This window comes from Spodoptera frugiperda, chromosome 12 (assembly GCF_023101765.2).
Source record: "Spodoptera frugiperda isolate SF20-4 chromosome 12, AGI-APGP_CSIRO_Sfru_2.0, whole genome shotgun sequence".
Lineage (NCBI taxonomy): Eukaryota > Metazoa > Arthropoda > Insecta > Lepidoptera > Noctuidae > Spodoptera > Spodoptera frugiperda.
The window spans coordinates 6,881,978-6,907,081 of NC_064223.1; the positions used below are offsets into that span (position 1 = coordinate 6,881,978).

General features: G+C 37.3%; 1 protein-coding gene across 13 annotated transcripts in view; it reads right to left on the reverse strand.

Annotated features, from left to right (window-relative positions):
- The window catches only part of LOC118262242 (matrix metalloproteinase-14), a 28,057-nt gene extending 3,172 nt beyond the window's left edge, over positions 1-24,885 (reverse strand). For 4 of the 13 annotated variants that reach the window (XR_004782482.2, XR_004782481.2, XR_004782480.2 and 1 more), the window contains exons 1-12: positions 24,558-24,885; positions 19,157-19,462; positions 7,376-7,529; positions 5,192-5,296; positions 4,879-5,047; positions 3,968-4,043; positions 2,474-2,551; positions 2,204-2,335; positions 1,943-2,114; positions 1,566-1,769; positions 1,188-1,444; positions 907-1,063 (exon numbers count right to left, since the gene is read on the reverse strand). Coding sequence is in view for 5 of the 13 variants with exons in the window: in XM_035573430.2 (XP_035429323.1) it covers positions 907-1,063; positions 1,188-1,444; positions 1,566-1,769; positions 1,943-2,114; positions 2,204-2,335; positions 2,474-2,551; positions 3,968-4,043; positions 4,879-5,047; positions 5,192-5,296; positions 7,376-7,529; positions 19,157-19,315 (1,663 nt within the window). In the remaining 8 variants the exon portion in view is untranslated. Of the gene's footprint in view, positions 1-906; positions 1,064-1,187; positions 1,445-1,565; positions 1,770-1,942; positions 2,115-2,203; positions 2,336-2,473; positions 2,552-3,967; positions 4,044-4,878; positions 5,048-5,191; positions 5,297-7,375; positions 7,530-19,156; positions 19,463-23,477; positions 23,667-24,557 lie in introns of those variants that run through there. The other 9 variants (XR_004782484.2, XR_004782483.2, XM_035573432.2 and 6 more) reach the window with 4 other exon arrangements.
- Between the last annotated feature and the right edge of the window lie 219 nt (positions 24,886-25,104).

A 25,104-nucleotide genomic window follows, 5' to 3' on the forward strand; every position in this document is an offset into this window, starting at 1 on the left:
CACTCATTCCTCCAGCCACCACTCAGGCAACACCACCATTGTATGTTAGGTACACTGCGGCCACGTAAGCAAGGAGCTCATATTTGTTAAAAGGAATATAAGCCGACAATTTTACCGCAATATCATTAAGTAGCTTTCCATTAAAAGCGGTTAAAAAGCTGAAAAGTTAGTTTTTACGTAGTTGGTAAATCGATTAGTCAATGAAAATTTCTAAATAACGTTAATTTTGTTAGTACATGAGAACCATTACCGAAATTATATAGAAGGTTGTTAGTGTTAATATTAGATTATTTTAATCAATACAGAAGTAGGTATTGATCGAAGTCAGATTGGTTCTACAACATATAGTCACATACAAGTATTGGACAACAGGTTTACGAGAAGAGTTTACAATACATCTAATAGATAGACATCCACATAGAGACAGTAGCAGACATGGAACAGTGGCGTCGTCGAGTAGTAACATCCCCCCCCCCCTACAGTCATACACACGGGGTGGTCAACTCTTTGTCATTGTCAGATAGTTCTTAGCCTTTAATTGTCATATTTATCAAATTTTATTTCTTTCAGAGGGCTATTTTAGAATGAAATAGAGCCTTTTTATTTTTTGTTGCCTACTACAAATACAGAACAGCATAGTTGTTTAAAATAAATAATTAGTCAGTCAATACTGCAGCCATCTGCAATATTTAATGGTCTTTCAGTTATCTGTTTTTATTGACAAATATCGTGACTTATCTCTGTACAATAAGTTTGAGATTGCATTAATTGTCACTTTTGAGATTTATTTTAATGCCAAAAAACATTCTGGATTTATTCTTTAGTCAATTATAGTCGTAATTGTATTGTTATAAAGTCATTGTTAGACGAGAGTTGTCAGTCGCGCGGTCCTGGGTGTCCGCCTACCTGCGTCGAACAGTATATCTCCGACGTCATCATCGGCCTCGTGGTCGGTGCTGTCAGAGAGCCGCGCGTTACCTCCGACGGTGCCTTTCGGCGCGCTGCTGCAGCCGAGCCACCAGAACGCCGTCGACCGCGGGAACGCTGGGTTGTCTGAGTCGACCTGAATATCACATTTAACAGCATTAGAAATAGTCTACCTATTAATAGAATGATCATGATATATTTGATGCTGAAATATTAAATCAGCGCTTGACGTAGATCTAAATCGCAATTATGGTACTTACACTGAAAGTTCTGTCATTAAACCGCCAGTATGAACCACCCTTGAAGAAGTACGTGTATCCATTGGTGTACTGCAGGGCAGCATCAATACCGTCAGGTATACCCTCCCAGTTGGAGAGAGGTTTAGGATATGTGGCCTTGACAGGCGGCCTTTGAGAGGGGTCAAAGCGCCAGAACTTGGATCCCTTGTAGAAGTAAATCTTGCCATTGCCAGACCAGACGAGGGCAGCGTCTAGATTGTCTGGGATGCCGGTGAAACCTGAACGAGGTATTTATAAATTAGTAGAGCAAATTCTTCAATAATGCAAATACAAGAAAGATGTTAAAAGTAGGTATTCGTAATTACTGAGTCAAAAGATAAATATCAGGTTTATCTTTACCTTCGCTAATATCTTTCGGGTACTCTCCGTCCACCTTCTGTCCGTTATACCTCCAGTACTTGGATCCCTTGAAGAAGTAAGTCTTGCCGTTTTTGTATGTAAAGGCAGCATCAATGTTGCCGGGCAGACCAGGCCATGCACGGGATATCAGACGAGGGTATCCCGATGCTACACCGTCCTCGGTGAGACGCCAATAATGTTCGCCTGGAAAGTTATAAAAGATCACGTTAATCTTTTAATTTTTTCATAAGTACTAGTTTCCCTAGTGCATTTTTGATATTTGCTGTAACCCCAGTTTAGTTATTGTGAATAAAAAAAAACAGTTAAATAAATTAAATTGGTGTGCAATAAGAACAATACAACAGTAACTTCGTTACCTTTGAATATGAAAGTGCCACCGTCTGCAGAGTTGAAGATGGTGTCGAACTTAGGGTCGCCACAGAGAGCAGGGTCCTCGGCAGCTGGTTGCTGTGTAGTGGCGCGGGGGACAGACGGTACTGCCGGCAGGGGCCCACCGATGTCAGTCTGTGTCTTGTGTCCGTAGAGAGCCTAGAAATCATACAAATGTCAATACAATATTGGTCCATGTTGTAGGGAGGAATTTTCAATTTTTTTTTAATTCAGTTCAATTTCCTTACCTGAATTCCTAGAATGTCATCCTGATCAAGTTGGAAGGCAGGGTCGTAACCTCTGTAGAATGGAGCCATGAGTGCTGACCGAACATCACTGTGGGACAACCCTAGGGAATGACCGAACTCGTGCGCAGCGACCTGCAATGATGACGTTATTTTATCTTTGTGACATCATTTCTGTATTCAAACAAGAACTAGGAGTTTTTAGGACTTAAAAAAGTTATAGATCTAAGAATAATATTTGGTATATTTTAATAAAAGCCTTCGCGTAATTACCTGGAAGAGATTGGTGCCCCTCCTCGAGTTAATGGACCACATCTCAGCGTCATCGAAGTGAGCATCGCCGCCGTACACCTGCACGAACAAGCAGTCATTGAGGAAAATCAACATCATTAGTGATGAATCAATAATTGTCATATTGTTATAAAACCTCAGCCGGCCGCACGTACAATTCTTAGTAGGTAATTAAATTGATTGATTCTGCAATAGCTCATGTTAATTTTGTTCCACGATTAGTTGTGAGAGGTTAGTAAACAGTGATTACTTCGCATTTCCTGACTTCAAAACTGAATCTGAAGAGCTCTTATGAAAATATTGTGCAATGTAAATGTCATATTTACATTAACATTTTTATATTTACATAATTTTTTACACTTTGACGTCAAGTATAACTATTTGCCATCGAACTCTACTAAATTCCACATGTCTATAAAATTGTATTTGCGGCTATGACTAGATCACATAGGCATATGCCTATTGCTAGTTCCAAATTCACCAGTAGAGGCCTAGCAACAGAGAATTGATTACTTGTGTCAAGTGAATGTCCAAAACTTGGATAAAGGATATCGAACATTGACTTTACTTATTAACACAACTGCCTTAGTCACGTTAGTTAAAGTCAGTCAGTAAGCCACACATTTAGCAGCTTTGAAACGTTGTCCACAAAGTATGCAAATCGAGTAAAAAGAAAACTGTGTTCCGTATGTTTAGCGGTCCACTCGCAACAAAACACATTGTGTAGTAAACAGAACAAATATTATAATTCGTTTCGCACAATCAAACGTTTTATTATCCCATTATCTGGACAAAGAAACTTTCACTGTTTAGGCGTAAATCTGTTACATCCGCTATTTTTATTTCCAGCCACATAATGGCTCGTTCTATTTTGTTTGTGCAAATGTTAGTTCATCTAATTACAGGAACGTTTGGACGTAACGTTATTTCACCTTTACCGTCAAACTTCAACGTAGAGATGGACTAAGTTAATTAAATGGTAACCATGCCCGTCTAACCCATCCATGCCATTCTTATAGGTAACTGTTCAAGGGACAACGAACCTTCGTCTGTACGCCAGCCTAATACTAAAAACTTGAGCTAAAAATACAATCAAAATGGTAAAAAATGTACAGCTAAGTGAATACTAGACATTTCGTCATGTGCCACGATTAGAATCGTCATTTTTATAGCGAAACGTATAAAAACTATTGTAGACAGCTTATTATAATTCCAATTGTCTATTGCAACATGACCTGAATAATAAAATCGATAAAACATTTGCTTAAACACTGTTTGATGTACGACCACTATTAGCTTGGCACGTGTTTGACTTTATATTACAGAAAATAGCATACATTGTCTGCATATTGTGAATTTTGCGGTTAATTTTTCCATACTCAGTCTAGCTTGTCTCTTATATCACATTAATATCCCGACTATGCTGAATGGAATAAATAAACTATAATTTTAAATTGAAAGCATTTTTGTACTTACGGGGAAGTAAGCGTGGGCAAGAGTGCCACCAGGACCGTCGAAAGGATCACCGTCTCCGTGCTCTCCCTTCTCGAACCTGAAATACAAGCAAACTATGATAGAACCTACGTAAACACACACATGGTAGCGATTATACTATACAAGATATCAACCACTTAATAGTCATAAAATTGAAACCAAATACCTGTCTAAACAACATTATCAACATTTCATTGAGTGTTAATTGGCAAATAAAACTTCACGGTGACATTAAACGGTAATAAAATGTTGTATCAAATCAATGAACATCGCGAATCAAAGTGATTTGCATGAGGTAGTACGAGTAGTCGGTGGTTACGCGTCCAGCGCTCAATGACAACCATTCACGGAGTTACGCAACAAAGATTACCCGCGGATTGTGACCAAAAACCTATTATGAGTGATTCAAATAACCCTACGTACAATACGGTACGGCCACTGGCACGATTTCAATATCTGTGCACCGATCTAAACGATGCACGATGGCCGCGTACCACGAAACACTCATTTTAATAAAACTTCGTTTCGCACGAACAGAATTCTATTTTTTGAATAAACTATCGATTGGGCACGTTACGATACGAAATTAAACTGAAAGTCGCAGAACCTAAATGTTGGATTACCTAAGTGTTACTTTGCAATGTTATTTATAGTCTTGTAGTTTCAATGCCACCTGTTGAAATCCTATTACATTCTAAGCCATAATAGTTGTTAATGGGTAAAATTTCCAATTTCTTGCAATGTTTCACTATACAAGAGAGTAGAGACCTAAAAGTGTTGAAACTGCGAACTAGCGTCCAGGTGACCTTCATGCACTATTGCCTGTTGACACGCCACCTCACATTTGAAACCTGCGTGGCAGCATATTATCTTGACAAATGCCTTAAACTTGCCTGATTTCGATGTGGACTTGTCCGCTTCGCTTCTGTGTGAAGGTAAGGTCCGTGTAGTCGGACCACACGGCGAAGGCTTTGGCAAGTTCATTGTCGACTTCAGCACGGTTCAGCTTAGATGGGTACTTGGAGATCTTGTAGGTGAGGTTCTTCACACGCCACCTTGAACCTACACAAACAATTCACATCAATATTTAATTATTTACAAGGTTTAAAGTTTCAGTGTTTGTTGAGGAGGTTAGGGCACTGATCAAATAATTATCTGGTGTAAAACAAGTGAATGTTAATAATATTTAGCCAGACGGCCACTCACCCTGCAGCGCGTATCGCTTGGCTCGGCTCTCTCCGAAGCCCACTTTGTCTCGCACGCCACACCTTGGCAATGACATTACTTTTGTTGTCTCTTCATCTAATTCACCTGTAAACGAACGTCAACAATAAATATTTATACAATGTATTTGTGTGTTCTGTGGTTTATATTGTCATGACTAACTACCTAGTTTGATAGGAAACAAATACTTTTATGTAAATACACCATCGTGCCAGAGCACGGTTGAATTTCAATTATTATGTCATTTGTCTAAATTCATCTCGTAAATACTACATCAGAGTGTCAGATGACAAACATAGGTTTTTTGTAACCAACGATGACAAGGAAGTAATTACAGAAGCACATCGACCAAAACCGCACACGGAAAACGATGAATAATGAGGAACCATGGTCGGGCCGAGCTCTGATCAGCTGTGAGTTGACGACGCGATCGATTTACATTCATAGTTACGGGGAATAACAATGTAGTTGTAAAATTTATACGACATAAGGAAAACTGCTTCATACTAAGTTATCTATATTGCAGGAAGAAGAATTAATGAGCGTTTCGTATTAATGTAAACAAACATTTACGTAGGTTCTCTTCTCATTTAGTAGGTTATAAGTTCTTAGAACATAAACGATACCCTATGTGGACGTCATCGTAAAATCTTTAAAGGTATCATAACGCAGTGTTTGTGACAAGCTCGTCCGAACTCGTGCAGTGACCGATAATGAATTATGTATTTATATGTGTGCGTTATTTGCTTACATAACAACACTGGCTTCAGTCATAGTCGGGACCAATAAACTACTTCTCGTGTCAAGGCACGTACGAGTACCAAGACGAGCGCAGCGCTGCCCACATAATTCCACCGTGCTTAAATACTCGCTTGTGGATATCGCACAGACTTATAAATTGCTCTGTAGACGTGTGTGATTGTAATAACTGTGATGATGACCAAGGCTATCCATCCAACTGTACAGAACTAACGAGCGAATAATAAGGGTTACCGTTAAACTTTTAATATTTGCTAATCTACATTCAAATCGAACATCGTGACGCTTGTTGTTGTCAAATATCAAGATGGATTTTGGTGCGTTTTTACTAATAAAGTAAAACTATTTATTAAAGATTTAAGAAGGTTCACTTGGCTTTTTGCCAGTTGAAAGCCCTGATAAAATGACATGTTAGCATACATAAGTTGGTATTACCGTTTTACAACGTCAAGGCGACGGAAATGAGCTAGCGTCACATTAATTATGTCAACCTTTGTAATCTTGGAACTGCTTGGTCACTTCTCGCCGTCAAGTAGTTTTTAACTGATACCGCATGGTACTTCACTAGTCATTAATAGATATACAAGTTATACCGATTATAACGATTAATGCAGATTAACCACAACGTGTGAAAATGATCGATAGACTTTTAATTCATTCGTCATAGATAAATAGAAGCCATAACTTTAAACTGCAATGGATTATAATTTATGTCAGTCATACATTATTTGTTTCCCATCTTAATCATCGATAAATGGCACAGTTTATCTCGTCTCAACGCACTGAGAAAACTTCATGAGTTCTGAGTTCTAATGCAATAAAATAAATCTAAACTTAGTATTACTAATTTAATTTAATCTAGACTTGCAACCAGGTGTTACACAAACTGGACTAAATTAAAGTTTCAGCAGAGTAAAATGATTGCCGCTTTCACTAACCACAAATTGATTCTCTTAATCAAAGTCTAATGGTCCGTGAATATTTAAGGACAGCGGCACCTCTGTACAACATTTACTCGTTGAATCATTACTTTAGACATAATTTGCTCAGGACAATATTGTTATAAATGAGTTTTAACAAAATTTGGAGTCACAACATAAACAATTAATCATTATTTCACCTACATTGCCCTACACGACGTATACAAGCGGCAAATATTGTAACTAGAACATTGGTATTAAAATATTTTTGTCTCAAGCTAAAAATAAAGTTAAGTAGTTACAAATCTTGGTCATAATAAATATCACATTATTGAAAAAAGTAACTAAATGTGTCTCGAAAGTAGTTTATGTGATAATTCTGTTGGTACCGTTATAACCCACGTATGATTAATGCATCAGTTGGCAGTAAATTGTAAATTAATGATAGGCTTTCACCGATAAGCCGATGTATTAATGATAACCTTACCTGTCGCGTTTAACCCGGCAAAGCTCTGGAACTCCGCGATTGCTCGACGCCACGAACTTTCGTCCATGATGTGGCCACTCGACGGATTCCTCACGGAAGGACTCAGGTACCCGTACTGCGCTAAGTACATCTGGAAGTAGGCGTCATGTTCAGGCTGCCGACCCATGTCAGGAGTAGGCCTCTGTTCTCACACGAATGATGTCTTTGTCTAACTACTGATTGTTAGCTTGTGCTCAAAATAGGCACCAACTGGCTGCAAAAGCTTTCATAAGTGCGGTGCAAATCTAAAGTGATATAAGTTCTATGTGCAAACCAAAACCTCAATCGAATGAAAACAGAGTCCCATATAATTGTAACTTGTACTACTATAGCTAGGAAAGCAACAACAAGGAAGCGTTGAAATGGATTTTGTTCATTTTATATAATTTGTTTTTAAAGCGAAGTAAGTAGGAAATGTGTCTTAGTCCCAAAACTAAGCTAATCTGCTAATTTACTTGCAGAGCTCGTTTATCTCAGTAGGCACAAGTACCTAGTGACGTTACATTATCTCACATCGTCGCAAGGTTACCCACCCATTGTTGATTGTCAACTTGCTTGATAACATTAAACAAGTCGTTACAACGGATCAGCAGATAATTTCTTGTCGGATGAGTTGCCACAACAGATTATAGGAAAACGAATAAAATGAAATGAAACTATGAGTAACATTGGGTTCAATGTTTTTGCTCAGTAATGTGTGAAGAAAGGTTTCGTATATAATTAGAGGGCTGCATTCGCTGGCCGTGGATGGTATACGGAGATATGGCGACCTTGAGCAGTGGCAGTGTCGGGGCGCGTGCGCTGCATGTGAATGCGCGTGCAGCAGCGAGCGCCTGCAGGCTCTTTGTTCCCTCTCACGCCGGGGAATACTCGCAACAATGTCACTGTTAATCCCGCAGTCAATACCCCCAAAAGCCCGTGTTTACTATTGTCTGTCCAATGCCAAGAGAATACTAAACATATTTTCAAAGATTTCTTCTATTTGTTAAGCAAATCAAACGTACGTTTTACAGATATCATCACGAGTGAGTGATTGACCTCACTATGAAATATACCTCGAGGTATTAAGGTTTCATATTTTATTGTTCACTATTTCTATTGTTTGTAAGTATTTGTTGTTTAATATTTCTGTCACTGGCTTCTTGTTAAATCACACATTTAGGAATGTTCTCAAGTACATCATTATGTAAGTATTTATTCTAATTTAGCATTGAACCCAGCGAATACATTATTTTGAATGCAAATAAATCAATGTTGATGTTGATGACTAACCGCGAGAGAATCAGGCAGTTTTTGGGTGCGTTGGGTCCAGGCCATTGACACTTGGAACCACAAAGTTGCAGGCCATTGTTTGTTACACAAACGAAAACGCATGACTTGTACGTCTCGCCGGGTACCTACCAATGTAAATACTGTAGCCTGCTATTTGGTCCACATAGCGTATTGGTAACAATATTCCTGAGCAAACTATTGTTCCTTACAAGTGTGAATTCTTTGGAAACGCGCAAGGGTTTCATACGCAGCAGTGTTGTCGAGCAACCGCAAAAAGTAACGTCGTGCCGGTAAAGCATATTTGTCTTGGGATTATAAGTGAAAGGAACAAGAGCAAGCGGAGCGGCGTGTGGTACAGACGACGGATTATTGATGGAGGCGTTTAAATAATGGAATCGTATGAGTATATCGGGGTCAGTGTGTCCCCATGAGTAACGGGTACTGTCGGAGGCTGCGCCCGCGCTGATCTCGCGGCGCAGCCCGCGGCGCGGTGCTCCACAGACCTACTTAACTCATGCAAATTTCTACAGCCTCGAGGGACGTCCAACGGCATGTCTCACGCATCATTGCTGAGTAACAATGCTAATTGGTAAAATACCCGGTCCCGAAGTCTTAATCACTGAATACTGGGAAAACATTAATAAATAGTATGCTAGTGGTAGTAGGTACCTCTCCACCCATAGGTTAAAGAGTTTTTAAGGGCAACTATAATTTAAAAGAAAATAAGCTTTGCCGTCTGTCGCTATTTTTAAATATTTATTCTGCAAGTCAAGACATTAATTCGGGTGCAAGCGTTTGAGCTTTAACTCGATAGTCAAAAATCGATTAAATATGAACACGTACTCACAACATGAATTCACAAACTGTAAACTGCGCTCTTGTATAAATGAACGTGATCACATCATGTGTAGACATTAAGGATGTCGATATATTATTCCAGTTATTTGAATCCAAGTAACGGGCTGCGCTCGAGCAACGGCACTCTCAATAGAAAGGATTACGTGTCGAGACGTGTACTAAATGCCCAAAACCACGTGCCAATGAATCATCAATCAAAACATTATTAATGATTCTCCGTTTAAGATCCTTGAATGATGGGACCTTTGAATTCATTTACCTTGCGATCAATTCATTGAATTTTGATCTGTTCCTAATAAATTAGTAAATAATATTTATATCGTTATTTAAAGTAGAAGATTGATATTATTCGATTATTGCTAAGAATTTAATTATTAAACACGTTCATTCATGCTTGGCAAAGCCTCAAATATGTGGATAACAAATACAAACATATAAACAAATAATTACTGTATGTCTGGCTGATTATAATGTTATTCGAATGCACTGCAAACTTTGTGATAATATTAGAACCGTACTGTTTTTGTTTGAAGTGCAATATGTATTTTTGTGAGTAATTTGTATAATTAATAATTGGAAAGCAGACAAAGGTAGACAACCTTTTTTCTTCAAAGAAAACCACATGTGTCATTGACCTATTTGCCATATTGTTATGATTCATATTTTCCTCTGTTTGTAAGGTTTAGGTACTTTGTTAGTAAGGCCTAATCTTACTCATAGTCTTACTAATGTGGTGTCCGGTCCCCGACCTACCTTTTGTTTATACAGTATGTCATAGTATTAGGGACTGTTTCTACAGCGTGTGATAAATAGTTGTACCTATATGTTTGTGTTAACAAAGATAAGTGGCAGATGTCCTTCTATTTTCATGGTCTTTAACGCCTTAATTTAGTTTAGTTTGCCTTCAAAGATTATTGAGTTACGATCATAACATAACTACAAGTCATTTACTAGAATACTATTAGGACAAAAGTTTGAATGTACGTCCAAATCATTATATTCTATTTTGTAAAGCGTTTGAAAAAGGATTGGATTTCTTGAAATGAAATGAAAAGAAACGAAAAAAAAGAAAAGTTCAAATTCATTTCGAAATGATTTTTTTCTTTTTTTTAATGATAAATCTATATGATTCATCGAATGCCACAAATACCATAGTCGACCGAAAGCAAAGTTAATGAAATGTATTTCATTGAAATTATTACTTAACTTTCAACCGATCGTATTCATTGGAAAAAAAATGTATTCTTAGGCAGATACACACGTGTCTAAACATTAGTCACTGTCTAAAGGAAACCATTAATTATTTTCTTTACTTAAAACCTTTACAATTAACCGCTAAACTTTGCAACTCTTAATCATTCGATAAATAAATCAGAACATGTGTTAGGCACTTAGTGTTAGACCATTTGGGACCTATATCGCATGTAAACACTAATTAGTCACTCATTCAAGTAGTTTTAAGCACTAAATATGGAATTAGTGGTTTGTGGGACTGTTTATGTATTGAAAACTCCCATGCATATGTTACTATGCATAGGTTTGGCCGGACCTCAAACAGCTGTAGTTGTGGTATTTACATGGAATTGGTGCGTCAGTATTGTTGATACAATTTGGTGCATTATCGTGAGATCTGATAATCTAGACGTTTTTAAAATTGCTAATCATAATAATATCTATCCTATCCTACTTATACCTATCTAAGGCTGAAAATGTATTGAGTATATGACCACAAGCTCGCCCCCTTTTCCTTGGAATTCATAATAACCTTAAATTGCATTCATGTTCCGTTACTATGGTTTGTAAAGGCAAAATGTAATCAACATTTTGCCTGACTCGGGAATTGAAGTCGAGACCCCATTACAGACGAACACTCGATCAATGGTTTCTGATACAGTCTGTCAGTAAAACAGTTTATAATAATTACATTAGCATACTTATTACGTAACATAATAGCTGTATGGTAATCGTTATTAGTATTCAGAGAAGCACGACAAAAAAGGCGCAATATGTACACACGCGCAGGAGTGGTGTATGGGACGATTATCTACAGTAAAGCGATTACAATGTAAACCATGCGGGCATTTAATGACACCTATGTATGATTGCGTACACCATTTATTGTTGAATAACTGACATTGGCTCGGATTCACGTGGACTCGTCACAAAATTACCCTCCAGTGCTATGTTCAAATTGTAAGCTAGTATATTTATATATTTCATAATGTGGTATGTTATACTAGCTTATGTAGATTCCAGTTATATATAACTTACTTTTATCTATTAACAATAACCTTAAAAATTTTAATGCGAATTCAGTACCTACATAAAATTGCAAGTATGCTATTACTAAGTGAAGTTATCAACTAAGTCCTTGGATGGATTCCGGCCATATAAGTGCAGTAGTATGTAGTGCAGTAGCACATTTGAAAACAAACAAAACAGGTGGCTCATTACCGGCTATCACAATGGCCAGTTAATTACGATCACTGGTCCGGAGGACTTAATAGGAGTTGTATGGCTCGACACGCGATGCTCTTCCTGGAACTACATCTGTTCTCCACGATCATTCCCTTCCCTGGCGTACCTATCTGACACGTGCTTCGTGCAAATATCCAACACCTCAGCACTTCCCTGTATGCGTAATACTTTATCGCCGAATGTACCGCAACTAGCGTGATAGCGGTTCTGTTTTGACAGGTATGATCGAAGACAGCCTTTACAATGATTAACCGTTTTGAAATTTATATTTTGTGTCATTAGATACAGTTGGTTAAACACTTATAACAAGTTAATAAACATTGCCATTTTGGGTCGACAGTAATATCAATATCATATTCTTTTATTTCTGTTTCGACATGTTCATTGTGGAATGTATCGAAGCAAATAATAGATAAGATAGCTTGTATTAATCCTGAGAAGTCCAAGCAGGCAGTAAATATAGTGCATTTATCTTGTTAGAGTGCTAACGACCCGCGCCGCCCACGACACCGTGTTGCAGCAGCTCACTACATGCCATCTGCTATTGCAATTACAAGTTGAAGATCTTTACAAAGTACTTCATAAATATATATACAGTGTATTATTATATTACACGCATGCATATTTGTTTGTAATTAGCATACCTACAGTTTAAAAACGTAACAATCTTGATTTGTCATTACATCATCTCGTATCTATACATAATTGAATTAAAGTATGTATATGTATCACGCAATTGCATAAAATCCTACAAATTATCGAGTCCACGCTCTGTGGAGCACGTGGGCCCTACAGGGTGACATGTTTTCACCGCTGCGCCATTGACAGCTCGTGGACTATATTAATTTTAATACGGTGTTTACATCCCATTAATACTTATAGTTATTTATTCCCCATGTTTTTCTGCGTGTAGAAATGTAACACATGCGATAAACACATTAATATTCATATTATTATGGTACACATAAGGAATCATCCTCAGTAAATAATACATAGATGGAACTCAGTCGCAGACTCGAAGAAGTAAATGACAGATATTAATTATGTAATTACGGTCTGCGCTAGTTAATTCTTTCACAATGTTGACAATAACACGGCGCACATGATATCGTAAGTACACAGGGAAAATTGTTTTTCCTAAGTAAACAAACTTCGAATGATCTGTTTGTACTCGTACATTGTACTTTTGACTGAAAAGTTCAATTGCTTATTTAAAAAGAGAAGAATTATTTAATATATGCTTTTTATATTGTACTATAAGCATGCACCGATATCGGATTATTTTAAAACGTATAGGTAGCTAGACCAATACATATGTATTATGTAAACTTTTTATAAGAATATAATAAGGGCGGTGACCTTTGTACACGTGTCATCATCATAGTAATTACAGATATATATTTTCCTGAGAACGTGTGTCGTTTCAGGAATGTCGATGTAAATACGACACACATAAACAAACACAAAGCGTTTTCCATACATTTTCAATTTAAAAATACACAACTTGAAGATAAATGACTTCTATACAAACATAAGATGAATATTTAATTTGGACTGGCGTCTGTTACATAAGTTAAAAACAACATGTTTGCTTGTCCATCAGTTCATGTCATCGCTTTATGGTAATAAATCACATTGCAATGCCACTTAATTGCTTTTTGCGTAATATTTTTTATTGGAGTAAACATCACTTGTAATACTTGTAACATATTATGTGACATCCTTTACTATAAGTAGTGGATTTATCTTGAATGAGTCAGTCATGCTTTTTAGTTCTCTTAAACAGATTATAAAATAAGCTGTAGGCTGGCCAGCGTGCGCCCGCGCACCGGACCACACTTACTCAGCCGCACGCGCAGAGGACAGATAATTACCAGGGTAATTAGTTTCAATTACGTTGCGATTGACGAAAGATTAAAATAGAATTTATCGCGTGTGAAACCTCACTTTTCCATAGTAGAATGTAGAAAATGTTTTTTGCGGTAAAGTAAGCCCGCCCTTTGTCCGCGTACGCTCACGTTTGTCACGTGGACCGCGGCACATTGTCTTACTTTTCAAATATAATAGACTTTGATCTGCTGATTGCTTGCCAATCATCTGTGCCCTACACGTGTACTGAGTCGTGCCTTTAAATGCACCCGGTCATATATACCAATCTACTAACCAACATGATTTTTTCCTATCGACAAATGTGTACCGACTGCATTCCAATTAATTCTAAGAACAGATTGATTACATCAAGAGCAAGAGTTATTCGATAGTTAGCTCTGGCTTGTGCTACGACGGGGTATTACGAACTATTAGTGTGATATGTTAGTAGGTCCTTATCCCACCAACTTATATAACAAAATGAATACTAATAGTGATTTACCGCGATTTTTTTTATCAGTTAACTGATCAAAAGGATATGTACATACGCCCTGTATCTAATACAACGTATATTGATTTCCTAATCCTAATTCTAAATGTCACATAGGTATCAAATAGAGACCGATAAATGGTATCAATCAGATGATGGTGACGCTGCCGTGAACAATGAGCAGTAGCGATCGGAGGACGGTGGCCGTGGCGCGCGTGCTGAAGGTCGGCGTGCGCTTCCTGCGTGCGTGACGCGCATGCGCACCGACCTGCCACCACCAGCCACCACTTGCCACATAAACTCATCACCAGCGATGCAACTTGCAACAGGAAGGCATGATAATCCCGTTACGAAAAAAGAAGACAGATTACGGTAACGCGGAGGTGACCCGGTCGCTTTTTGTCTCCGTCGGACAAGCACTATTGTCCAAATTGTACACAACTCTAATTCATGCCATCGGCACGCTTTACCGAGCTACCAAGCACCGCACGTATTACTCAACTTTATCTCTCCAGATAATAATATATCTGGGTATATTGCGCTCAAAATCTCTAAATAGGCTGACTCTATTATCTCTTAAGAGATCTGGCGACATCTCACAGTTTGTCATCGCATGTTTTATCGTATGTTCTGCGAAATCCTAAAAAAAATATTTATTTCCCAGGATCGTGAATCGTGACTAGGGTTAAAAGACTTTTGGTCGGTGGCAATGTACGTTAAAATTATTTTGTTTTTCATCACGTCCATCTCTAGAAGCTCGAGGTCGTCGGCAGGCTCTGGTGTGATTGTGAGATACTGAGATACCCGGTGTTGACAGTTAGATATACCAACAGCTATAAACTTACACCAGTACTGCAAACATACTACCGAATACGCAGACTATACATAAATACGCGACGGAAAAGTATAATATAAAAAATCTCTTTTATTAAAATTCAAACATCAATAAAATAAATTTAAACATGTCAAAGATTATGTTACGCCGGTTCATTGTTCTAAACATCTAAAGAAAATTTTCCGAGAGATATCAACTCGTCGTGTGGGACACGCGTCGAATTTTTATATCGCATTAATCGAGTCGGGTACGAATGATAAAAACAAAGAACATCACAGGTTCTTGGCACTTTCTGGCCCGGCTATTGTTCTCTGGAGGAGGCTCAGCCAGGAGAATGACCCTCTCTATATGGGTACGTTTATCATAACAGTACCTGTTTGAAACGACAGGAAATGCCTGGCCCATGACAATGTTTTAACCATAACATCTTGCGTTTATCACGTGGGTAGGGTACAATGACCTATAAATTGTTCCCTAAATACCTTCAGTAGGTGCATACTGCCTTACAATCGTACCTTATCGTGACTGAATACAATGCTCGATGCACGACATCCGTCTGTCGGGAACCGTATCCTAGTAACGATTTCTGAATTTCAATATTTCGTACACTACTCGTATAGCATGAATATTTGTGTATTTCATGTTGTTTCAGAGTAATTCATCTGATATTCTATTGTACGTAATAGTGCACGGTATAATTTGATCCGGAACTATTATGACGAATGACATTTTTATTAGAGCTATTGAGAGTATAAACAACTCCGGCGTGACAACGAGTTGGGTGATTGTGTATTATATTTTATGGTTTTTCCATATCGTCAAGTGTCATCCGCTGCCAATTAAGAGCTTACCTATCTGATAAATAAGGAGTTAATTACAGTTGCGAACCGGTTAATGGAAATAATTGAATGAAACCACAAAGTGTTCCTGTTGCATTATTGCATGTATCTTAAGTAGATAGGCACAATCGATTAAAAGTTTACCCAGAGATACCAGATTGTGTGGTACAGGTAATGGTAATAGGTACATAGTAATTTATTTATTAATAGCCTTATCTTATCATTACCCACTTTTTGTTGCGAAAAGCTGTGACAAGTAAACATTACGCCAGAGTGATGCGACTCTACCTCAGTACCTACATTTGTTCAGCCACAATGTCGACATTGCTGTGAACTCCCGTATCAATAAACTTCAATACCTCACTTTACAAGAGCTACAGGTTCACAGTTATTGTTACCTCATTCATTGATAAACAATATTTGTTGTAGAGAACACGCGTTTTATGTTATTTGTGTTTATGTCGACTGATATCCGTGAATAACAAGGCTACTGAGGCGTGTCTGTTGGTAAAAAGAGTACAAAGTAACTCGGCCAATGAAGACTTCAGTATGAAAAGAAAATACTGAAAGCGGTCGCGTTACTTAGTAGGAATATTCAAATGATGAATATAATTACCGTAAGTTCGCCACACAAGTAAGGAGGTCAGTGGAACGCATGCTAACCTTGACACAGCCGCGGCTATTTTACACGGCTTTCAGGACTTATCGAAAAATAATTGATTAGATTTTTAGATTAAAACTTGCGATTCCCAATTTTATTTAAGTACCCGCGAAATTACATGACTGGTGTGTTTGCTAATATATATTTTTAATAACAATATAATAAATACTGAACCGATTGTTGGGTTTATACAGTTTAGCTAAATTGTAAAACTTTTAGGAAAAAATATCTTGTCTTGATTATTGATTACCTATTTAAACACAATTCATGTTCAATGAAGTCATGAACAGTTGCGCTAATTCTCATGTAGTATTATTATACTATGGATGGCTTAATCTGTAGTATAGTATCGTACCGAATTTACCTCAATAATATTTATTTACAAAGCTGGTTAATTGATCATTAGTAAAATTGTATGGTGTGCCCTGTGGTTTCCGTGGTCTAATTTAACCTCAATAATTATACATTGTAATTTACTTCCCTAGTTATAGTTGTTAATCTATTTTCCTCTTGTAAAAATGTCTTCATCTAACTATAAGGATACATATATTTTATTTATGTTTCTTTGTTTATAAACGATTTCCAATGAAACAGACAACGATGTCGGTTAAATAAATATTATAATGATACCAATATGTATTCCAAGTGCAACGTATTTATGATCAATATTAAATTCAAGACAGCTTACTAGAAAATATTAGCAATATATGACTATAATAGGAATGTCTACTTATGCGTCATTAAGTCGTAAGTCGTTTTAGGCTGTGAGCAGAGTACGGCGGGAACCTAGTACTTTTCCATTAATGTATATTAAGTTTAATTTTGAACAGCTAAAATGATCTAATTGTATTCGTTTTAACTTTTAGTTTAAATCTCTACTTTTTTCAAGTGCTGTGTAGATTATTTAATAAGTGTCTCGTTATTTTTCCGCCTCGCTATGCGGTCCGCTACTACGTGCCCGCAGGTTTAGTGTGTGTCCAGTGTGTTGCCGAGTGTCGCGCGGTGGCCGGCCAGCGTGCTCTATGACCTAGAACTTGGCGGCGAGCGAGCTCAACAACTTGTCGCATGACTCAAGCATCGGATTCCGAGAAACGATGAGATTTTATTATTTACTCCTCTAGAATACCCGCACAAGTAATAATTCTTACTGCACCAACTGTGACTCAGGACACGATTACAGCTTTATATGCACTGTCCGTTTTGTGAGTAAACTTTTTATTGAGTAGGTACTTTACATTGTATTGGCATTACACTTTCATTGGTTTAGGTATGCATGTACAATGTTCCTTTCATTCCTTTATTAGATACCAAAACAAGAATTTAGAAATAGTAAAAACACCGTGAAGTTCTTATTTCAGTTCGGAACATTAGTTTCGTTACAATGTTATCATTACTTTTTGTAATTAAACGACTCCCAAATATCCAAATGACTCACTCGTCTGGAATATGCTGCCATATTCTTGTTACTATATGAATTGTTACTTTATCGCGAAAGCTAAGAACAAGGCCGTAACTTTATTCGTTATTAAACACTTAACATAAGCCGCAGTCGCTCTCGTTTTAGACAATACACAACGTAGCCACAATCAAACAAATTGCCTTTATCTTTATATTCGTCACTAACAGGTGTCTAGATAACTAGGTAATGTTGAAAAAACCAAGAAAAACGATTCAAGTCAAGAGATATCTCAAAAATATCCGAGATATACATGTTTTTCATTTGTTATCAAACCGGATTCGGAAGGAGGATGTTGGTTGATTCCATGATTAATTTATAGTCATTGATTCATACACAACAACTTCGCGTATTTTACAAATACTACGTCAATGACGTAACGCCCATTGAAAAAGTATAATGACCAATATCTTGCTACACCCATACACACACATGTAGCGTATATGGTGCGCGTGACTCACGGCTCGCGCTAAGCAAACGATGTGAGAAGACAAACAAAATGTTCTAGTGTCGAAGCGAAAGGCAGCCACTTATCTCGGCTGGACTATCTCGTTTTATGAATGAACACGTTACTACAACACCTCCGTGTGTCTTACTCTAGAATGGGGCTCAGATTCAATTTAATTCAGAAGCGCCGGTGAGTGGCGTTCCGAGAAACATTGACTCAGCGACTGCTATGCGCACCTACATATCGTTTCCGATACAAATGATAATAATTATCGATTATTTGCAGGACGTAGCGGATGTCCGTATTAAGTAAATACCTTAGTAATAATTACTTCAGTGAATTGCAGTCAAGTGTCGAATGCTATCGTTGTCTGCAGGTGATTGAGTTGAATAGCGAGATATTAAATTATACGCGGTTACAACGTAAAATCCATTTCAACGTCAATATTTCCTAATTGTTGCACTAAAATAAGCAAAAACTTAACAGTTCGCATTGCGACTGTTTTTGTTTATATGCAAAAAATATAATTGACTTACCATCGCCTTATCTGCTCCCCCGAAGGTCGGCGCGGCGCTGCTCCTGGTGAGGAACACGAGCGCCGCCACCGCCGTCCACAGTATCCTCAGGCTGCTCCTCAAGCTCACGCACGCCATGGTCTTCGATGATATCTTTATACTTCTACTAGATATGCTCATTTGATATTTCCTTATAATATAGTTTTGTAAAAATTATCTAAAGGACTGACTAATTGTCATTACTCTTATGTAGTACTCTTAGCCTATTTGGTAACTTGTTGAAGTGTACAGTCGTCGATATCTGCGAGCACCACGTTGATATGTTATCTGAAACAAAAAATAACAATTACTATCGCGACTTGTTAACAATTATGATGCAGTCGAAGGCATATAAATATATTTTGACTTAATCAGAGTGTTAGATATAGACAGCTGCCGTAATCATGTTTATACAGTTTCAATGTACCTACATAGAATATCTGATTTTTTGTAGAGGTCGGAGACACGTCATTTCCGCGACATCCATAGTAATTACAGTGACTCAGCGGCCATCATCTTTGCCCTTATGTAAGATCTTTTTGAATTATCAACATATACATATTAATGCGTTACAATAACATACAATAAATTACATCGCTTTGTAAATATTATATTACTCATTCAAGTAGGTATGGTCTACTGACGTCAATAAATTAATACTCAGTTTCTTATAATTATACTAAATCATTCGTAAATATATATTCCATCAAATTTATAATAAATTATAATAGTTATTTATTAAATGAAAATACTTTTCATTAGATTTTCCAACACCATGTGACTCTGATGGGAAATCTATATTATCGTAAATTATCTATTGTTGTAATAGCAATCAATACTGTTTGCTACGCTGTAGTAATTCATAGATATGGGTCTGTATGTCATACGAAGTCGGATGACCTAAATATTTTCGATGTGAGTTGCCGAAGGCTTGACGACTAGCATTATCATTATAAAATGATAAATTGTTTGTAGCCAGCTGAGCCGAGCCTCGAGTGGACACAATGTGGGGAACTGATTAGATATTCAGCTGGGCTGCATGTCCGTGTACTCAAGAGATTTGTGATTCACCGCGGCTTTAATCACTTGCTAAACAAAGCGGAAGAATGAGGCTACGGCCACTGATGGTGGTTTTACAATCAGCTACAATTTTACTAGGTGTTTTTTTTACATGACCAATGTATTCACACATTAAAAAATATACTATCATGATATCTTAAGCTATATTAAGCAAACTGATGACACGTTCTGCAGTTACATAATATCTTCCTGCACTATATTGACCTTTTTAATGTATAAGTATGTAAATAAATTACTCGTTTAGTGATTGATTTAATACTAGTCAATGCTAGTGATGTATTGTTTTGGTAAATATATACAATGAAAACCCAAACCGAAAGCGCGGATCTGACAGAGGTGTCGCCAGCAATGTTACGCTCACCGAACCGTGTCGGCTCGGAGGTGACGCCGCGCCCGCGCCGGTTTCACCGACATTGGATTCGAATCTCTTACCTAACATCATTTACTCCAACTTTTTTTCAATAGAATCAAAACGATTGCATTCAATTGAACCTAAACAATTTTAGTTATCTTAGTGAAACTGATTAGATTTAATTACAACTTAATCGATCTGACCCCGACAATAAAATCGCAATCGATAACCGGGACTGTGTAAACATGATGTCAAGACAAATCATTTCATTGGAAATAATCAATTAACTTCATGTTAATTATTTATATGTTTAATCTGAACAAGAATAACTCTAAGTTAATTTAATTTGAACATTATACTGTACCTAAATATGTTTCAAATTGCAAAATACAAAATCTCTTAGAATATAGTCGCGACTAAACCTTTTGGAAACGTGAAAAAGCTTTAACAGTTTTTGACTGTGTGAAAGTGTAAGTCACTACTCCTAAAGAAAAGGTTTTGACTAAAAAGAGGTAATAATGTATAACTAAGAAAGAAAAAACAAACAACTCAAAAGACAAACACTAGTCGACCTATATGACATTTTGAACTTTATCTTAATACAAATTAAGATGATTCATGTGAAACTGCGATAACTAAAATGTTTTATTTATTTTCACTTTTTATCTTATTTCTAGACTTCTTAGGGTATTACCACTAGGTACTACCACTTGGTAATACCCAAAGAAGTTTATAAACAAGCACTAATTAGTCAATACCCCTATTATTGCAATGATTGTTATTTTTTCAGAAAAAATAAATCTTATCTCAATTTGTCATAATTATTATTAGGACACTACTTAATTAAGTGAGTTTGAAAGAGCGGCCATTTCATACCTAATTTAAGATTATTTTTTCTTAACATTAATCTAATTATTGCTGTTGATGACATTTAAATTATCAAAGTAGTATCACGAGACTGAGCACGATATTTGTTGATAGGGTTTACAGTTGATAACACTGCTGCATACTGGTTACATCACGGCAAGTCACCGTGCAAGGATCGGCTGAATCAGAGCTCCTCATCATTTCGCGATATACAGAGTGATACAGAAGCCTTAAAGTTCGCGCCTGACATCATCAGTTCATTGTACATGCGGCATGTATTAATGGCGTGTTTTATTCTGAGATGCATCTCAATGAGTGTTGTACCGTGTGGTCCCGGTGACGTGCGCCTGCGCCGTTTCGCATTGACACGACATTGGAACGCTTCCTGCTTCCGGATCCTCGCGGGCAATACTAATAACTTACTATTATCGCTATATCATACTGTATGTACTAGTTACTGCGTGTTTATTCGCAATATTACAGTCATGTGAAAACCTATCATAGCAAATTATACTGTTTTTATATTGTTACCACCTATGTGGAATAAAAAAGTTCTAAACGTATTAGGTATGAATTGATTCCCAAATAGAGTAGAGGTTTATCTTTTTCAGTATACTCAATTATAGATATAATGGAGTTCAAAGCTATGTAGTATAGGTAGCAACAAGTTCTATTTTATTAATTGCGTCACTGTCACCCCTTTAAGGAAAAACAATTTTCACATTACTTTATGGAACGGAATGTTGTTTCCTTGGTTAGTTACGTATTTATAACAGTTATGTCTCGGGATACTTCCCATCTCCCATTTTCCTGGTTAACTTACTGAAACCGTTACACAGGGTTACGATGGAAACTACCGCAGCGTGAGTCAAAGTAATGTTTTGGTTGAACAAGCGTCAGGGTCACAGGTACACATCACCCTTACAGACGTCAATTATTACGAATGGACAACAATATTGTGAGTATTAGTAATGTATTACTAGTGTAGCTTAGGTCATTGCAGTACGGGAATACAACATAACTAATTTGTGGTTTATTATGCACACGTATTTGCATACTAGGTACTTATACTACTTATGTATTTCTTCTGCCGAGTAAGAATAAAGGAAATGATTTCCTTGAACATCGGACATTAGTATGCACTGTATTATTACGTCTAATTTATCAGACGCTACACAAACACGTAGCTAAGTACGACTGATGCGTATCGAGTTGTACAAAAGTTTTGAATCATGCGACTGTCCGAAGCTCCACGTGAACAAAGGCCCACTTTTCTATCACTCGTTTGTTATTAAACATAATTGTTGCGTGTGCGCTAATTGCAATAACAATTGGCTATGTAGTATTATTTAGTTTTTTCTATTAAAATAAATTAACATAGTACTTAACATTAATTGCGATTATTGATTTATATCTTTATAGTTCTAGTTTTTCGTAATCCAAATAACGTTTGTTTGATATTTAATCCTTTAACTAGACCAGTTTATGTATTTGAATCTGACCTCTACTTGCGGAATAATGAAAATACACGTTTGTATGAAAAGAAAGCAACATTCAAGGTGAAATATTTTACGTACGAAATAATGGAGAAAGGTTTTTTTCTGTTTAACATTGAGTTTAAGTGGCGACCACACGACTGTATAATTAATGGGCCCGTGGCCGTGCTTTTACTCCGTGCGGTTCGTGTCAAGTTCGGCGGCCGGTGCGACCACACCGTGACTCACAGCCGGCACTCCACCAACATGTTTGTTTACTACTTACACCATCCTTGTCATCTACTATATTCCGAATCAAATACTCTAATCGTCCTAATTGCAAACCGGTTTTGGATTCATTTGGTTCCCATGTATTTTCCAATAACTTATTAGGCAGGTTTTAAAATATCATCATAAAGATGTAAATTACATAAATAAAGTAATTTACCGCCGCATTAGATTAATCAAGAAGCTTCTACGAAATTGAAATGGGTCTGTGTATAAAATTGAAAATTCAAATAGCACCTACCTCACAAAAGACGAAGGTCCAATTATTAACAAGTTCCAAGCATTAACAAATAAAGTCAACATTAACTCTCAATATCAGAAACTCAAACAAACCGAAAACCCTTTTACAAAATCGTTTTATGATTACACACTACTTTATCAATAATTCAATATTTAATTTATCAATACATGCTTCACGCCACAAGTACCTATAGTAAACTAAAGGAATGCTCGAAGAATGAGTTCATACAGATCTTAGTGTTATCAGCTAGATAATGTTTATGTCCTTATCCACAAAAATTATCTGATAACAGCCGCGGCACGCACGCTCCACCTCTTTCTTTCAGACGACAATCTTTTCGTTCGTATATACTTGTTATTATGTACCTGTACAAATATTTGACAAAGAAAGTGACTGCATCTGTCACAAGTCACAAGTTAACTTATCTACAGTGAAAACTTTATCAATTGACGACAAGTGACACCCAGATTAAGATTTTCACAAAGCTTATATCGCACGCGAACATGATTTAGTTATATGTAGATGCAATTATTCAATAATTATCTTGGATTATGTAAAACGAAGTTATGACTACACACGAGTGATGAGACAGAGGTCAGTCTAGTAGTGAGCACTGGCGGCGGTAGTATCAGGCGTAAGGTTTACTACGATAGAACTAGTGTACCGTAGCCAGTTTCGACAATGTCGGCCTCTGACCGTGACACCAAACCGGCAATACTCCAGATCAGATTTCAATTATTGCATATTGCACAGATTTCATAGACGTGAATTAACTTTAGAAATAAGAGAAGGAATCACGTGGAACCGATCGTTCTATGTAGTTATCTGTAAGTTAGCTCTATGTTAGTGACTGATTTATGAATGAACTTCGAAACTAGAGAGTCCTTTGAATCAAAATAATTGTCTGACAGCGAAGGCTCGTTGGTTAGTTTTTCTAACACATTAATCATCTTCATGTAAACAGGCAATAAAGTGACTTTACAGATAATTACGACGGCTGTAATCAATGTATCAAGTCGCCTGTCCTTTGTCTCTAATCACACGTGCAGTACAAACAACACGGAAATTTTATCAACTAACCTGTTAGACTGGTCCAGGGCGAAGTTCACGTAATCCTCACTACTTGAAACGTCTGTTCTTCGTTCCACTAGTGCGACCACGTCTCGTACCTCTATTACTACCGAAATTTGTAAAAATATCGATAAAAAATAGTCTATTCATATGTAAACAACAATCACAAGGCACTGTGAAGACACCGTAAGGTCCCGCTTTGTTCACTTTTTTCTTTGCAATTGCACGAAATTTCAAAGAAAATGTGTTCGTATATGTGGCGGGAACGGCTGCGATCGTTGCGCCACCGCGTGACACGACCTACCGCAGACCGCGAGTTTGGCTGAGTGTGCGCCGCGCCGCCGCGCTCAGCTTATAACCGAAGCCGCGTCCCGGCGCCCCACCAGCGCGGCGCGAAGCCTCCGCCCGCCCCGGAACGCTGCAACTTTACAGGAAAACTTTATGCGCTTTCGGTGAATACTTTACTCGGTCTTTATGGCACTCATTTCCAGTTTCTTAAATTTTACATGATATGCATGGATCATGACGATACATCACAAGAATCCACAAGGTTCGA